The sequence below is a fragment of the Myotis yumanensis genome, unplaced genomic scaffold (assembly GCF_028538775.1).
Source record: "Myotis yumanensis isolate MYYU_CA2020_CCGP unplaced genomic scaffold, mMyoYum1.0.hap1 SCAF_18, whole genome shotgun sequence".
In the NCBI taxonomy this organism is placed as follows: domain Eukaryota; kingdom Metazoa; phylum Chordata; class Mammalia; order Chiroptera; family Vespertilionidae; genus Myotis; species Myotis yumanensis.
The window spans coordinates 28938347-28956507 of NW_027223769.1; the positions used below are offsets into that span (position 1 = coordinate 28938347).

The 18161-nt window shown below is 55.7% G+C and overlaps 1 protein-coding gene across 1 annotated transcript in view; it reads right to left on the reverse strand.

The window, feature by feature from the left end:
* Window positions 1-17397, reverse strand: part of CDH5 (cadherin 5) — a 33884-nt gene extending 16487 nt beyond the window's left edge. Inside the window, 2 exon segments of the mRNA XM_070397839.1 lie at window positions 4725-4944; window positions 17304-17397. Of these exon segments, the coding sequence (XP_070253940.1) occupies window positions 4725-4925 (201 nt within the window). The 5' untranslated portion in view covers window positions 4926-4944; window positions 17304-17397.
* Between the last annotated feature and the right edge of the window lie 764 nt (window positions 17398-18161).

Sequence of the window (18161 nt, forward strand, 5' to 3'; positions counted from 1 at the left end):
CTTTGGCAGCCATCAGTTTGTTCTCTGTATCTATGAGTTTTTCTTCTGGTTTGGTTAGTCTGGTTTTTTTAGATTTCACATGTAAGTGAAATAACATGGTATTTGTCTTTCTCTGACTTATTTCACTTAGCATACTAGCCTCAAGGTCCTTGCATGTTGCAAATGGCAAGATTTTGTTCTTTGTTATTGCTGACTAATATTCCATTGTATATGTACCACATCTTCTTTATCCATTCATCTTTCGATGGATACATGGGTTGTTTCTATATTATGGCTATTGCAAATAATGCAGCATGAACATAGGGGTGCATATCTATTTTCAAATGGGTGTTTTTGTTTTCTTTGGATAATACCGAGAAGTGGAATTGCAGGGTCATGTGGTAGTTCTATTTTTAGATTTTGAGGAACCTCCATGCTCTTTTCCATAGTGGCTGCATCAATTTATACTCCCACCAACAACAGTGCACGAGGGTTCCCTTTTCTCCACATCTTCGCCAACACTTGTTATTGTTGTCTTTTTGATAATAGCTTTTCTGACAGGTGTGAGATGATATTTCATTATTGTTTTAATTTGCACTTTCCTGATAGTTAGGGATGTTAAGCATCTTTTCATATGTCTGTTGGCCAAGAAAGAGTGGGTCTCAAGACAGAAAAGGGAGCATCAAGAAGGGTGTGGTCAGCCCTGGCTGGTGTGGCTCAGTGGTCGGCATGTTGGCCCGTGCACCGAAGGGTCATAGGTTTGATTCCTGGTCAAAGGCACATATTTTGGTTATGCCCCCCATCCCCGGTTGGAGCGAGGTTGGGAGGCAAACAATTGATGTATCTCTCTCACATTGATGTTTCTCTCTCTCTCTCTCTCTCTCTCTCTCTCTCTCTCTCTCTCCCCCTCCTTCCCTCACTCCCTCCCCCTCCCTCGCTCCTTCCTTCCACTATCTCTCTGAAAAGCAATGGAAAATATATCCTTGGGTGAGGAAAGGAAGAAAGGAAGGAAGGAAGGAAGAAAGAAAGAAAGAAAAAGGAAGAAACAAAGAAAGAAAGAAAGAAAGAAAGAAAGAAAGGAAGAAAGAAAGAAAGGGGTTTAGCAATATGCAGTCATTGGACTTCTTGGTGGGAGCAGATTCAAGGGGGTGGTGGCATGAGAAGCCATATAACAGAGTGTAGAGAAGAGTCTGCAAGGTGAGGACGTGGGACCGGGAGTGAGGTGGAGGGAGGGAGAGAGGCAGGGCAGCAGCTGGAGGTGGTGAGCTTCCTGGAGCAGGGCTGCGGTGTGCGGGGCAGGCAGGTGGGTCCATGCGGAGGCCCCATGCCCAGTGGCTGTGTCATGAACAGCGAGGCTCTCACTGGTGGCCTGAAGGGACGGTCGGGGCCCTGTGTGGTTGCTCAGGGTTAGGATACAAGGGTAGTTCCAAACTTGGTTCCGATCCGTGTGCTGGGATCCACGTGGTTAGGGTAGTGAGGGGGGTGAGTCAGCTTTGATCTGTTCTATTAGAATTCTGCGTAGGAGTTCATTGGAATGTACACTTCCTCCGACAGAGGGTGCTCGTACTTCCTGCTCCCAACTTCCTTTATTAGTGACATCTCACACTAGTCTGGCACCTTCGTTATAATTAATGGGCCGGTACCGTTACGTTATCATTGACCCAAGTACGCAGTTTATGCAGATTTTTAAAGTTTTTAGTGGATGCCCCCTTTTTCGTTCTCGGATCCCATCCAGGGCACCACATGACATCCGGACATCAGGTTTCTGTCCGCTCCTCTGGGCTGTGACAGTTTCTCAGACTTTCAGTGTTTCTGATGATGACCCTGCCCGTTTAGAGATGCCCGGGTATAGGATGTCCTTCTGTTGGAATTTGTCTGACGTTTTCCCCATAATTAGGCTGAGGGTATAGATTGTGGGGAGCCCTCCTCTTTAAACGTTATCACTGTAGCCCTGGCCAGTGTGGCTCAGTTGGCTGAGCATCGAGGGATCACAGGTTCAATTCCCGTCAGGGCACTTGCCTAGGTTCCAGGCTCAACCCCCAGTTAGGGGGCGTGCAGGAGGCAGCCGATCCATGTTTCTCTCTCTCTCCCTCTCCTTTCCTCCCTTTCTCTCTCTCTGTAAAATCAATAAAAACATATAAAAAAGAGTCTGTTTACTTAAAATATATTTTTAAAAAATGATCAGTATATTTGGACATAAGGTATTAACGCCCAAAGCCATGCTGACCCGTGTCTGCGGATTCAGAAGTCTGCCCAGGCCTCACGCCCATTGTCCAACCAGCTCTGTAAACAAAGGCGCTGCGCTCTGGCCTTGGTAAACAGGATGACATCTTGGGGAGCCAGGAGGTGATCTTGGAGCCCTGTCCTTGTCCCTCTCCATGTACCCTCGCTTCTATCAGGGGTGGGGACTGCATTCGGCTCCTCTGTCCCCCAGCCCCGTTCCGGGTGCCAAGTGAGCGCTGATGGCAGATGACGGCGGGCCTGACGCTCTTCCTGCTGCCGAGGGCCCTTGGGGGAGCCCGCAGAGGCTGCGTGTCAGGCTGTGTGCGACACAGGTGCCGCCTGCTCTCTGCTGATTCTCTCTGACTCATCCTGCAGATCTCCTTGGAGCCCGCCACTCTCTTCGGCGGCTGACTCATGGCACAATTATCTCATTACAAAGGACGTGGGTGGGTTGGTGATATTTCCCTCTATGACACAGGATTCACGTCAGGAGCCAGGAGCCTGATGCTTTCGTGCGTTCTCCTAGGGCTGTGTCCTGGGCAAGCGTCTTTTCCCCTTGAGTGGCCGCACCGAGCGATTTAAACGTCGCAGTCCCTTTTGGGAGCCAGACTAGACCCTGGGCACAGTCGGCTGGCTGTTGGCGGGGCTGTGGATGGGTTCCCCCAGCTGCTGTGGCGTTTCTGATGGGCGGCCGGACTGCGCCCTCCTCCATCCAGGGTCCTCTCCAGCCCGTTTCTCTATGACCACGGGGCTCCTCCATCAGTGCTGTTTGCGGGGCTCTCTGCCTACTGTCTGCTATCCCTCTAGACTAGGCTGGGCAAACTGTTTCTGTAAAAGTCCAGACAGTAAATATTTCCAGCTTCGTAGGTCATAGAGTCTTCATCACAGCAACTCAAATATGCCATCGTAGCGTGAAAGCAGCCACGGCCATGTGTGAATCATGTGACTGTCCCCATTAATCTGTGTATATAAAGCCATGTGGTGGGCTGGTTCTGCCAGCCCCTGTTTTAGACCACAAGCTGCAGAAGGATGGGGCCAGGCTATCTTCGCCCACTGTGGTCTCCCCAGAGCCTCGCCCGTGCTTGGCACCCTACTTCCTCTCATCAGCGCATTGGTCTGGTACTTCTGTAGCCAGCCATGTTTAGATGCCAAGAAACTGACATGGTGAGATTTTATGCACTTGAAAGAAATGCTTTCCTCACTGAACGCTCTCAAAATACCTAGTCCATCTACCTATCATCGTGTGTGAAATCCACCGCTAGAGCTATTCTTCTGAATTAGAGTGGTTCTGACATCAGGAACAATGTGACACAGGAAGGCAGTTCACTGTCAGTCTGAGTTCTAGGAAGGTGGCTGGGGATGAGCATGTTTTAAAGAGGAAGGAAGCAGGGGTTGGAGCCCTGGAGGGCAGGTGTGTGTCAGTCAGGGACCTTGTGGTGGGTGTGCTAGAATCTGCGGAGTGGTGTAGGGTGACAGAAAACTAGGGAGGGATAGTCTGAGAGAAAGTTTTTTTGGAGAAAGTGCAAAGGCCTAGGCCAGGGTTGGCCAACTATGGCCTGGATGACTAACTTGGTCACCAGCACAGTTTTGTAGAAGGCTGCTCAGGTTTTCCAACCTCTCAGATGGGAACATTTTTATGGCAGGCTTGGCTGCTTCTGCCCTAAGCACTGAACTGGTCATCTCATCCTGTGCCTGGGGTGGCACTTCTACCAGGGATATTTGGTCCATAGACTAAGGTCTGGGAGAAAATACACCAAAGCGTTTATCATCATTTCCACCATAGCCACATCACTAACAACACATCACCACTACCACCATCACTCTCCTGGCCACTATTACTACCACCACCACTACCATCTTCCTCTTCCCCATCACCACCACCACCACCACCACCACCATGACCTTCCTCTTTACCATCACCACCACCACCACCACCACCACCACCATGACCTTCCTCTTTACCATCACCACCACCCCAAGCACCACCATATCACTGCCACCATCACCTCCATGATCACCATCAGCACCACCAACTTCCCTTCATCATCACCATTATCATTACCACCACCACCACCACCTTCCTCTTCCTCATCTCTATCATTACCACATTATTACCACCACCACCACTACCACCATCATGATCTTCCTCTTTACCATAACCTCTATGATCACCATCACCACCACCAACTTCCCCTTCATCATCACCATTATCACCATTATCATTACTTATACCACCACCACCACCTTCCTCTTCCCCATCCCTGTCATTACCGCCATTACCATCACCACTACTACCACCAACATCGTCACCACCATTATCATCATTACTACTATCATCACCACCATTATCACCACATCATCTTTCCCTTCATTATCTCAACCGCCAACACCAATACTTCTACCACCCCCACCGTCTCTCCCACCAGAACCGTTACCCTCATTACACCCCCAACCCTACAGCCACCACCTTCTCCACCACCACCCTCACCGGGGCCACTTGCTGATCTGGGCCTGAGCCTTACCTTGCCCACGTGATGGGGCAGCGAGCTGTTTTTCTCTTCCTCAATGTGCATCTGGTTCCAAATCCAGTGTCTCTTCTGGCGCTGGTGGGAGGGTAGCCTGCTGGGAGTGTCCAGTTGGGCAGGGTGAGTGCCCGTGGTAGCTGCCATCAGCAGGCCTAGACAGGTGCCCGCTGTGGCCAGCAGTATCAGGGGCAAATGCATCTTCCCAGGAGGCACAGATCTGGGGAAAGAGAGGAGACTCCATCAGGCATATGGGTTACTGCTCCAGTGAATGAGCAGCTCCCGGGGATAACTGAACTCCCTTGATCTGTTCACACCTTCATCCTTTACCCTCTGCTGATGCCAGCAGCACCAGGCTCTGTTCCTGCCCCAAAGAGCTCCAAGTCTGGGAGGGGAAGATAGACACAGAAATAATTCCTATTAAATGTCACACGTGCTGGTGTGGCAGCAAGCGCAGGCAACAGGCAGCCCCAGAGGAGGGCTGTCGGGAAGGTCTCCTGGAGGAGAGGGTGATGCTGATGCTGATGCTGATGGTTGCTCCCTAAGTCCTATGCAGTGGGCACCCAGTTACCCTCCTTTTACACCCGGAAAATCAACCTACAAAGAAGTGAAGTTCACGTTGGAGCAAGTGGTGGGGCGGACAGTGGGACACAGTTCCAAGCACTTTGTATCATCTCATTTACTCCTCCCAAGAGCCCTCGAGGTAGGTATAATTATAACCCTCATGTTAGAGATGAGCTGAGGAACAGAGGGGTTTAGTAACATTCCTGAGATCACTCAGACGGTAAGCAGCAGAGTCAGGATTTGAGCCAAGTCTGTCTGACCCAAAGGTTCATGCTTTTTTCCCTGCTGCTCTCTTTTTCGTTTATTTCTTTATTTTCCAATTAACAGTTGACCTACAATGTTATATTAGTTTCAGGTGTCCAACCCCGTGATTAGACATCTACATAACTTATGAAGTGATCACCCCGATAAAACTACTACCCATCGGACACCATACGTAGTAATTATAATATTATCAGCTATATTCCCTGTGCTGTACTTTACACCCCTGTGACTATTCTGTAACTACCCATTTATACCAAGAGGCAAAGAAAGACCCAGCAATTCCACGTGTGGGGCTTTGAAGAAACCCAGAACACAAAATCGAAAAGACCTGTGTTCACTGCAGCATTATTTGCAATAGCCAAGATATGGCAGCAACCGAAGTGCCCAGTAGATGATTGGATAAAGAAGATGTGGCGCATATAGAAATTGAGTGTGACTCAGCCATAAAAAAAGAACGAAATCTCGCCATCTGCAGCAACGTGGATGGAACTACAGGGTATTTATCAGAGTGAAATACGTCTGACAGGGAAAGACAAATGCTATATGATTTCACTTCTATGTGGAATCTAAAAGACAAAATAAACAAGCAGGACAGAAGCAGACTCACAGAGTATTTTGACAGTTGACAGATGAAGGGGGTTTGAGGGATGAGTAAAAAAAAGGGGGAGGGTGAGCTGAGGTGGGGGCTGACGGTCTGGGCTCGCAAGATTGGCTTCATTATTTTCAGGGCCCAGTGCAAAATTTCAATGTGGGGTTCAAAAGTTATTAAGAATTTCAAGACGAAGATGGGAGAACAGGAAACCAAACATAGGGGCCTTTCAAGTGCAGGGCCCCCGCCACTGCCCGGATTGCATGCCCTTGAAGGCAGCCCTCGGGTCAGCCTGCACTGGGATCTGGGGGTCACCCATCGGTGGGGGCCTGGCTCCATCCAGAAGTCCAGGAAGAGGGGCTTCCCCACCACCCCATGGTCACTGACCCCATCGATCCTCCCTGCTGGGTCCCCTTGTCACTGACCTGCAGCCCCTGGGATGGTTCAGGGCAAGAAGGCGGGTGGGTAGTCGTGGGACCAGGGCTCCTGCCCAGAGAGACGCGGGCTTGCGGGGTGCTGGGCAGGAGGCCTCCTCCAGGGCTGTCCCCTGCAGCCGTCTAGGGGAGAGGCTGGACTCGGCACATCCCAGGAGATGTTCAAACTCTAGTGACATTTCCCCTGAGACACTGGCGCCAGGCGGGCCTCCGAGAGGGCCGAGGGTGTCTGCTCTGGGCCCGCGTGGCCTCTGGGACTGCTGACCTTAGCATCCAAAGCCCCCACCCGACGCCCATGCCACTGGCCTATGAGGAAGTGGCCTGCTGGGGTCGGGGTGGGGCAGAGCAGGCCCCAGAACGCAAGTGCCATGTGCCCAGGGGGAGGCCCGCCTGCCTCCGCGTGTCACGTCTCACGGCTCACGTTTCTTAGTCACAAACGAGGCAGGTGACGTGGAAGAGGCCCGGTGCCCTTTGATGTAGGATCTGGAAAGGGCAGCCATTCCAGGTAAGAGGCAGGCAGTGAGCAGGGACGTGGGGAGGTGGGGAGGTGGGGAGTCCCGGCCAGGAAGCTGGTCCTGACTCAGGGGAGGTAACGGGCATGACCCCTGTCCCGCCCTCTCCCCTGGACACGGGCCTGGTGGGTCATTTCCTTCTTTGCCTGGAAAGGAACCACAAGTCTTGGTGCTTTCCTTCTCCCTCAAGTGGGAAGTGACTCAAAAGAGAAAAAGTCAAACAGAACTGAAACGGAAAGAGGGAGCGATTTTAGGCCACTGAGCAGGACAGGGTGCAAGCCTTGCTGGGTATTGAGGCCCCTGGGGCGCTGCAGTGAGAGAGACAGACAGGAGCCACCCTGGGAGCACATCCGGTAGCGGGAGCACCTGGGAAATAAGTGAATGAGGAAAAGCTCAGCTAGTGATGAGAGGCGCCCGGGGGACCACAATGGAGGCCGCAGCAGAGGGGACAGCGGCTGAGCCCGAGGGGCCAGGGAAGGACTCAGAGAGGTGACACTTAAGACAACACCTGAGTGTCAGCCCCAGGAATTGAGGGGACGGAAGGAAATCCCAGGCAGAAGGACCAGCAAGCACAAAGGCCCAGAGGTAGAAAAGTGGATCGTGTGTTTGAAGAACCAAAAGAAGGCCCCTGGGCCCTGGCCGGTCAGGCTCAGTGGATAGAATGTCGGCCTGAGGCACGTACCTGGGTTGCAGGCTCTTCCCTGGCCGGGCCCTGATTGGGGTACATGCAAGAGGCAACCAATCGATGTGTTTCTCTCACATTGATATTTCTCTATGTCTTCCCCTCTCTCTTCTATTCTCTCTAAAAAAATTAATGAAAAAATATCCTTAGGCGAGGATTAAAAAAACCCCCAAAAGGCCCTGGGTCAGATAGAAATGAACAGCGGGGAAGGGTGGGGCGCAAGAGGAGGTGGCCAGGTCCGTGTGATGGTCCCTCCCCGAAAGTGTGCACACCCTCATTCCTGGAACCTATTCCTGCCAGCAGGGCTTTCAGCAGATACGATTCAGTGAAGGATCTGGAGATAGAGAGATTGTGCTGGATGGTGTGGGTCGACCCATGAAGGTGGGGGAGAGAACCAGGCCAAGGAGATGCGACCACAGAAACAGCCTGGAATGCTGCGGGCCTCTGGCGGCGTGGGCACCTCCAGAAACCGGGAAGAGCAGGGCCTGGATTCTCCCTGGAGCCGCCAGAAGGACCGCAGCCCTGACTTTAGCCCATGAGACCCCTTTCCGACTTCCCATCTCCGGAATTAACAAATGAGCGAACTTGTGTGTGTCAAGCCGCCGTGTTTGGGGTTGTCTGCCATAGCAGCTGTAGAAAGCGAATGCGGTTGGGTTGTGCAGTTGGCCATGGAGAGGGAGGGGACTGGCTGAGTGCGGGGAGAGGAGTGGGGAGGCAGCCACTGGTGTAAGTGAGAGTCGATGACCTCTCAGACCAGGTTTAGGAGGGGCTGGCCACTGGGTATGTTTTTTGTTTTGTTAATTCTCACCCGAGGATTTTTTTTTTTTTTTTAGAGAGTGAAAGGCGGGGTAGAGACAGAGAGAAACATTGATGTGAGAGAGACACATTAGTTGGTTGCTTCCCACACGTGCCCCGTCAGGGGTTGGGGATTGAACCTGCAACTGAGATATGTGCGGTTGACCGGAATTGAACCGGCAACCCTTCAGTCCTCTGGCCGATGCTCTAACTAGCGGACTAGGCCTGGATACATTTGTGAGCTAGAGTTAGCAGGACTTGCTGTGGGGGTGAGGAATGGGTAGGGTCTAGGAAAGTCCCAGTCTCTGGCCTGAACAGTTGGGGAGCAGCAGGGCCTTTCCTGAGATTTGGGGAGACTGGGACGGGGGTGGGGCAGCACGTTTGGAGGGGAGGAAACCGAAATTGCCTGTGTGCCCTGTGTCAGGTTGGAGGTGCCTCTGGAACGCCTGTGTGGCCATGGCCAGCAGCTGCTGGAGACCGGCCTGGGATTCTGGGGGAGGAAGCAGGCCCCGAGCAGCTGGTGGAGGGTCGCAGTGTGTGGAGGGCACTTAACCTGCGCGCCTGGCACAGGAAGGAGAGCAGGTAGCTAGAGAGGGGAGCGGCCCAGGACAGGTGTCCCCTCTCCCCGACTTCCCTCTTTGGTGAACTTGTCCTTCAGGGTTGAGTCCAAATATCCGCCTCTAGGGACTGTCCTTGGTCCTTGCCTCACAGCCCGGCCACACGCCACTCCCGGATCTTGCCTCTCTGGGCTCCCCCAGTGCAGGGTGCCGCCGTGACCCCAGGCTCCGTGGTCCACGGAACCTCGGTGGCCCCGCCTTGTCACCATGGGACTGCACGCAGGACTCCGCCTCTCTGAGCCTCCATTCCGTCATCTGAACGGCGGGAACACCCGCATCTACCTCCTGGGTTGTTTCCAGGCTGAATTAGAAAATACGGGCAACGTGGCCAGTAAGCAGTAGCTGACGATGAAACGTACATGCATGAATCCTCACGAACCTTCTGGTGCTGCCCACCCAGCACTCCCCATTCTTGTTCCCTCACATGCAGCCACCTGGCTAGGGGATTTGCAGGCCCCCACCTGCCAGATCCACTCGCCCTGTACCTCCCCTGACCTCTGCTCTGTGTGTGTGTGTGTGTGGGGGGGGGGGGGGTTGGGGGGGGACAGGGAGGGGCGGGCCCCTGGCCTCCTGCCCTGGCTTTTGGTTTTCAGCTGTAGGGGCTCCAGCAGGGGTGCTAGGATGGAAGGAGAGAAGCAAGGTACCTCTTCCCACGGCTCTCTATGCGGCTCTGATTCTTTTCTGCGGCTGCCTGTCTCCATGGTGACGGCCCCTGTCAGGCAGTCCCTCCACGGCTCAGTCCCTCACTGAGTTCTGGAGACAACCTTCCCCGCTCTGTGTCCTTGGTCCTAGGCCGGAATGGCTCTCACTGTTGCTGGTCTCCATGTGCCTCAGTATCCCCCTTGTTCCCTTAGCCAACTGCCCAGCTCTCTAAGTATCATCCCTTCAATGTCTCTTAATTTTTTTTTTTAAAGAGAGAGTAGAAGGGATGGGTAGAGACAGAGAAACATCGATGTGAGAGAGACACATCGATTGGTTACCTCCTGTAGGAGCGCCAACCAGGGCTGGGGATCCAGCCTGCAACCGAGGTACATGCCCTTGACTGGAATCGAACCTTCAGGCCAAGGGCCAATGCTCTAACCACTGAGAAAAACAGGCTAGGTCTCTTCATTTGAAACCCTGGGGGCAGTACTTCCTGCCAGGACCCTGTCTCACGCAGTGGCGAGGAGCACAGCCTTCTCTTTGAGGGCCTGTGTGGATGGGCTCCTGGTCCCAGGGCTGATAGCAGCCAGGAGCCAAACCAACTAACAAACAAACAACCACACTGGACTTAGACAAAGCAGAGGCCACAGTCACCGGCCACGGTCACATGGCTCCTAGGGGACACCGACCCCTCAGGGGGCTCTGGCTGGCTCCACATACGAAGTGTTCTCCGAGGGCAGAAAACTCCCTTCGAACGATCCGCCCGTATCCAGTGAAGGCCCGAATATGAGCCCGAACAGAAGTCCCTTGACACACGGGACTGGCACTGACCCTGCAGAGTCAGCCCGCATCACGTGTGTCCCTGCAGGGGTGCCGGGGGGAGGTCTGTGTGCTCAGCTCCCTTGTCAGCGAGCAGTTAGTGAGGAGGCAGGGCCTTGGAGGTGGGGCTTATAAAACCCTGTCTCCATCCCCCATGCTTGACCCTCGGGGAACATCCCCGGGGGGACAGCCCTTCCTCGCCTGGGCGGTGGAGGGAGGCTGACCCTCCTTGAGTACCTCCTCAGTGGACAGGGTCAAACCGTGATGCAGTCCTCGGGAATCCCATTTTGAAGGCGAGGCTCAGAGAGGTGGAGTGAGTCCTTCCGGGACACACAGCAGCAGGAGGCGGAGCCAGGGGTTGAGTTCAGCCTGCCTTTCACCCCACAGAGTGCTTTGCCCATCACCACCCCCCTTCGTCTCTCCCCACACCCTCCCGTAGTAATAATAATAAATCATTCTCCTTGCTGGGCTTTCATAGGTACCATCTCATTCAGATTTCACACTATCCCCAGGGAGTAGGAATTCTCAGACCCATTTCACAGAGGAAGAAACTGAGGCTTAAGACAAACAACTCGGGGAGCGGTAGATCTGAGACCCTCCCCTAGATCTTTTTCTAAATCCTTCGGCAGCTAATCTCAGTGCAGGGACCAGAGGGAATTTTCCGTGTGAGAAGAAGCCATGTGGATGTGTGTCTTTTGCCTTTGGTGTTAGAAATGTGGCCATCAACATGGTGCCCAGGGGCAGGATTTTACCAACGCTTGCTCCTCCCCCTCCTGCTGAGGGAGAAGAAGTCAGGTGGCAGGAGTGACTGTACCCACCGCTGGAAGCAGCATTTTGCAGGGCTGCACCCCTGCAGGTGCCGGCAGGACCACAGCTGGGGTCGGACTTACATCAGCCCTGTCCTCGGCCTCACACGGCAGGCACGTCTCTTGGTTGCTCTCGCCGTTTCCAGAGAGACCAGGCGCTGCGGGGTGGGCTTGGTTGTGACAGACACGCAGAGGGTTGTAGATGCTGGCAGTGATTTCCATGCTCAGAAATTCCTAGCGAGCAGCCTGGGGACTTGTGTCACGACTGCTTGAGGGGAGAGAGGATGTGCACTGCAGCTCAGATGTGGGTGCTGGGCACGCAGAGGCCAGATGCGTGTCCCGGTCCCTGTCACCGGGATTTGGGACGATGCCCATCCCTGGACCCCCCCCCCCCCCCCCCCGCCCCCGCCCCCGGTGAGCTCCAATGGACTCCTGGGTGAGGGTGGGCCCTGGGTGTCCTTGGTCAGTCAGCAAACACTTATCGAGCACCAACTGTGGCAGGCGCTGACTACACCCACACGGGGAGCAAATGCAACCCAGTGGGGCAGATGGATGCTGCATTTGATAAAAAGTATAGTTTCAAATGGAGATGGCCCTAGCCAGTTTGGCTCAGTGGATAGAGCGTTGCCTGGCATACTGAAGGGTCCCAGGTTCAATTCCAATCAAGGGCATGTACCTCGGTAGCAGGCTCCTCCCTGGCCCGGGGCCCTGGTTGGGACACGCGCAGGAGGCAACCAATCGATGTGTTTCTCTCAAATCTATATTTCTCTGTCTTTCCCTCTCTCTTCTACTCTCTCTAAAAATCAATGGAGAAACATTCTCGGGTGAGGATTTTAAAAAAAACTGTTATGTGCTTTGATGGAGGGTGCAGGATGCTGTGAGTGGGCAGAGAAGCGGGGGGGCTTGGAGGGGTCTGAGGGCGGCAGTCCAGGGAGAGTCCTGCCTCTCTCTGTGCTGCAGTGGGACGTCAGGCCAAACTCCCCCTGCTCCCTTTCTCTTCGTGGCTCCCATGTGCGGCTGGGGTTTGGCTTTGGAGGGGCTGCGAGATCTGCTTGGCTCTGTGCTCTTTAAAAGGAGGGACTAGGGGGTCACGGGGCACAGAGGGAGGGACGGGAACTGCTCTGTGTGTAGCTAAATCCACCCGAGGAAGCCTGGGCCCAGCTGGGAGCCACTCGGCGGGGCAGCCTGGCAGGTGCCCTGGGTTGGTCTGCCCCTCACATCGGGCGGACCCTGCTCCTTGACCTGACCAGGGCCCTGCTCAAGCCTGAGGTTTTAGGGACTACGTTTAGGCTTTGGGTAGCTGTTGAGTAGCTGAGGGCCCTTGGGGGTCGGGTGGAGGAAGCCTTTAGGTCGGGGATACACTCACCCTCAAATGTGGCTACACAAGTACACATCCCTGTCCCCAGGGATCGCTGCTATCTGGTCTGGCCCCTGTGCTCCCACCCAGCACACCCAGAGTGTGTGGCCTGGCCTCCGAGCCCAGCCCCAGGCCCAGCCCCAGGCCGGGAGGGACTGGACACTTAGTCCCAGGACAGCCTCCTGCAGACTCTGGACTCTAGCCCGAGGGCCCGGGGTCAGGGCTGAGGGGCTGGGCCAGAGCATGCAGGAGGTGTGTCTTTGGGAGGGGGACTTGCTGGGCGCTCCCCCTTCCCTCCCAGCCCCCTGCTCCCCGTGTGGCCCTGGCAGCTCTTCCCACCACTCTCCCACCCACCACAGTCCAGGGCAGAAGTTGGAGCCAGAGATCCCCAAACTCCTTCAGGGACTCCCAAGTTGTCTGCTCAAGCCCCAAAATTTACAGCTGGGCATCGGCAGCCGCAGACCTGGGAGGACGAAGGGTGAGGCCCTGGGAGCCTCGGGGATGGGGTGTGTCAGGGTGGGACTGGGAAGCTATGAGCTGCTTCCAGTGCTTTCTCCTGGTTTGTGGCTCAGTTGAGCCCAGGAACCTGCTCGTGTGGGTCCCAGACCTGCTCCCCTCCCCTCCCCTCAGGATTCTGCTTAGAGCTGATGACACTGACCGCACTTCTCCCCTGCTGACCACACCGACCACACTGCTTAGAGCTGACTCTGCTTAGAGCTGACCACTCCGCTCCCCTGCTGACCGCTGTCCCTGCTGACCCCTCTCCCTGGCTCCCCAACCCCCGCAGGATGAATCTAATTCCTGAGCCAGGGGTCAGAACCCAGCAGGACGGCGTGTCCCCTGTCCTCCCCTCCAGCCCTCCTCTTCCCCACCTCCCTGCCCCTTCCTGCTTCGAGGAGAACAAGGCGGTTCTGGAATGCACAGGGCCCTTCCTCTCTCCAGCAGGCTTTTTGCATAGGCTGTTCCCTCGCCCGAATGCCCTTCCTTGCTGTGTCCCCTGCGTGAATGCTTTACTTCTTTTCAAGCCCCAGGCCGCTTCCTCCAGGAGGCCTTCTGATTGATGTCTGCCCCTAGCACAGCCGAGCGTCTCAGACCAGGCATGTCCTGGTCTGTCTCCACTTCATCTAACGTCCATCTAATGTCCCTCTAACCTCTGTCTAACGTCAAGGCTCTGGACCTTGACGTGTCAGTGTCCCTGCTGCTGCCTGCCTTCCTGCCTCAGTCAGTTCTGTTCTTGTCCCTGCGTCCTTCCTCACTCTCAGGTTTCAAAACAAAGCTGCATATTTGCAGACAATAGCTCGGGTGGGCAGAGCCTCGGTATAGTTGGTATAACTCAAAAAATCTCCTCCCTGTCCTCAAATAGCCATTTGGTGGCCGTGATGTTGTGAGACTCACCAACTTTAAGATTTTGAGCCTTTGAGGACATTAAGATTATCCTTTTGATGGGTCCCCGATGAACACACACCTACCACAGCAGGGCCGGCGAGACGGAGCTCATGGGTTGCCACTCACCCACTCCTTGGTAGAAGTCGCTAATCAACCACTGAACTTGAATTCAGGCCCTGAGTCTTCAATACAATCTTTTCCCCCCAATCCTCACCCAAGGAGTAAGGATATTTTTCACCTTGATTTTTAGAGTGTGGAAGGGAAGGGGAAGGGGGAGGAAGAAAGAGAGAGAGAGAGAGAGAGAGAGAGAGAGGCATCGCCCGATTGCCTCCCCCTCATGCCCTGACTGGGTGGTGCGGGGATCAAACCTGCAACTGAGGCACATGCCCTTTACTGGGAATGGAACCCGAGACCCTGGGGTCCTTGGGTTGACGCTCTAACCATTGAGAAAACTGGCCAGGGCTCAATATAATCTTTGAAGTAGATTCTTCCAGCTCACCAGAACTCGCCTGTGGTTTGAAACGCATTTGTGCCGAGGTCTCTGGGCTCTAGGATCGTCCGGCCTGTGCCCGTGTCTCCTAATGGGGCATCTCCAAGCTTCAAGGAGGGAACACCCGTCCTAGAGCCTGTGCGAGCCTCCTCCGGGCTTCCTGACTTTGGGACCCTGAGGCCTTCGCGGGGGCAACAGGATGAGTGCGCACCACCATGTGCTTGTTTGAACCTGCCCAGTGGCTCATGAGCTGGGTGGCCTGAGGCCCATCCCTTCCCCTTCCTGCGCTCCGGCTGCTTCATCAATAATAGCTGCCTCCCTAGTCAGGAGCATTAAGCGAAGTCGTGGGTTAGAAACCTTGTATGCAGTAGGTGCTCAGCACATGTCTTGACCCTCATCTACTCACCCCCTCCAGCCTAGAGGTTAGGACTCACTGGCCAACTCACACCCGATCTTATTTCCTGGTTTTGCCCTGAGTCCATCTCCTACTCCCCTCTGTTCTTCTCCAGAAGGAAATCTCATTCATCCTCTGCCCTGCCTGGTTTGGTCCCCTGAGCCCTTCCTCCTCCTCCCCCCCCCCCCCCCTCCTCCTCCTCCTCCTCTTCATATCTACACCTGCCAGGATCTGACTGTGATACTGTGGCCCCTCACAGGCAATCTGGAGGTCCCTGAATGAGTTTAGGGGTGTTTGGGTTCATTCTCTGTCCCAGAGAGAGAAGACCGAGGATCAGATTGTGGAGCCAGTATCCTACAGGGCTCCTGCTCTTCCTCCAGGAAGCCTGCTATGATTTCTTTACCCCACATCATGTTGGACCTGGTTAGGTGGGCTTTTCAGTATCCAGCCAGAAGCCAAGCTCCTCAGGTCAGGACTTGTCTCCTAAAACATTCCTTTCATAGGGCTCCTGGCTCATTCTGGTCCCTGCTTCTATGGCTTGAACTGCAGGGGTACAAGCCTCCCCGACTTCTCCCCTCTCCAGGCTCGACTCTGGAGTGTGGTAGGGGCTGTGAGGTGAGAAGGAGCTGGCCTCACTCGTCTCCTGCTTCCACCTCATACTGTAACCTTGGACTGACCACTCAGCCTCTCTCAGCCTCTGTGGTCCCATCTGTGCAATGGGCATGCTTTTAGTAGCTTCAGGGCCGCCGAGGGGGTGCAGAAAAGTGACGGATGGAGCAGGCATGGTCTGCACAGGGAAGGGCCCAAGCTGTCCCCCGAGCTGGTGGCCGCTGTGTCCACCTTGCGTCCCCGAGGCAGCGGCAGAGCCGTGAGTCATCCATCTTTGGGAGAAAATAAGCACAGCCCCTCCAGCTTCCTGCCCCGTGTCCGGCCCTTGTTCAGCGGCACAATCGCTCAGGTCCTGACTCCAGGGCGGGCAGGTTAACCCCTTCAAGGCCAGCGGGTGGCTCCCCGGCCTCTCACCACAGGGGGCAGGGCTGTCTGACCCCAGGTTCCTGGAGGTCACCTGCTGCCCTCTAGGGCTGAGCTCAGATCCTCTTGCCTTCACCTCCTCCCTCTCTCCTGCTGGGGACCACTGGTCTCTGGGGCCCAAACCGTAATGACGGCCACAGCCACAGTCAGCTGGGGGGTGGCAGGCACATCCAGCTGCGATTTCTCGGAGATGCCCCACTGCGGCACCTCCTGGGGCCAGGTGTGCACTTTGCCTCGGACATCGACTCACGGAGAGACCGTGTGCTTCGTTTCACGGCGGAGAAAGTTGAGACACGGAGAAGAAAGAGCCTGGGCTTCGGGGTATAAGACCCTGGTCCGAACCCCCCACCCCAGCTCTTCCTTAACGTCTTCAAATCTCAGGTTCCTCCGCTGAGAGACGGGAAAGGCTATCTCTGACTCCCGGTGTGGTTGGTGGTAGGACAACAATGAGCGTCGCCTCCAGGGCCCACAGTGAACCGTACAAAGGCCCCGTCCTCCTTGTTCAGACCAGCAAACTGGGGTTTGACAACACGGAGTCGCTTTCCCAAAGTCACACGGGAAGTGAGCGGTAGAGCGGGGACCGGCACCCAGGACCGCAGTCCCCGGGCTGGGCTCCCACCCTAGGCCACTGCCTTCAAGCCCTTTGAGAGGCCTCCCTAGTATAGGAGGGCCGTGGGGATCTGGATGTCAGGGGAGAAAGTGGGCCCCACAGCTTCTAAGACAGGGCCTCAGCTTGTCCATTCTGAAAATGGGGGCGCAGCGGGCTGAGGCTCAGAGCTCCCCTTCCAGGGCCCCTCTCCCAGCACAGAGCCTTGCGGGACGGGCACGATGACACACCCCAGGTAACCCTCTCCCCTGGGGAAGGGGCATTCGGGGGAGCCTCGGCCTGGGTGCCAGTCAGGCCATGGCGTGCTGGGCATCCTGTCTTCTCTGCGCCCTGCCCCGAGGGGAGTCACGAGTGGGAGAGTCTACTGGGGAGAGCCTAGTGCTCCCCCTCCCTCAGCCCTGAGGACGCCCGTTGGTGTACTTCCCAGCCCTGCTCTGTGCCAGGGGGAGGCCGTCCATCTTCCCTGGGCCTGGCTCATCCCTGGGACCCCAACAGCAGCCATCCTGCGTGAGGGCAAGAGGCACCCCTTCCTGTCTTGGGCACGTGGCGATGGGTCTGGGCTGGATCGGGGCTGGGAGCGCTCACTCACCGAGCTGCAGGCGGAGAGGTGTCTGTGCTCCGTCAGTCCGCCAATCTGCCCGTCTGTCTGGCTGTGCGCTGTGCAGCCCCGCGGAGCTCCGCTGATGGAGGGGCAGCGAGTGAGGCTGCGGCCCTTCAGGTTTTCCAGCTGGCTCTGGTCCACTTCCCCCGGGGCTGGTTTCCTGTTATTGTTTCTTTGTGAGGCCGCACTGGCTGCAGATAGGCAGGCCCTGCCGTGGGCGGCCACCTTGGCCCAGCCCGGCCGTGTCCAGCCCCACAGAGGCTGAGCCCTGGACCTGCCTGGGACACTCAGTTCACAGCCCAACCCCAGGCCTCAGATCTGGGGTCATAAGCTCGTCATTCTTCTTGTGACCCCCCCAAGAGCAGGTGTCATTTTATAGCTCAGGACACTGGGGTCAGCCTGGGTCCCAGAGCCGGTTTTCCCAGGTGACCTCCTGTCCCACGGCGGGGGGGGGGGGGGGGGGGGGGGGGTGGAGGGCAAACTTCGCAGGATCTGGGGAGGCTTCGGGGGCCTTGGGGGTGTGGTGGGCGGCAGAAGGGAAACAGACAGCAGCTCCTGGCTCTGGAGGGCCCGCCGGCTTCTCCCCGGTGGGGTGGGCATGGGTTCCCACTCAGAGTGCCAGCCCGGCCTCGTGTGGGTTTAGGAATATCGGATGGAGTCAAGTGTCCTGGTTCTGCTTCTGATGGGACTGTGGGCCCGTCGTGTCCCCCTGAGCCTCAGTTTCCTCATCTGTAAAATGGGGATAATCAGAGCCTTTAACCCCACAGGGCTGTTGAGATAAATACGATTCAAATTGCAGCTGGGGAGATAGGGAAGCTGAGGCAGGACCAGAGCTCATGGGGGCAG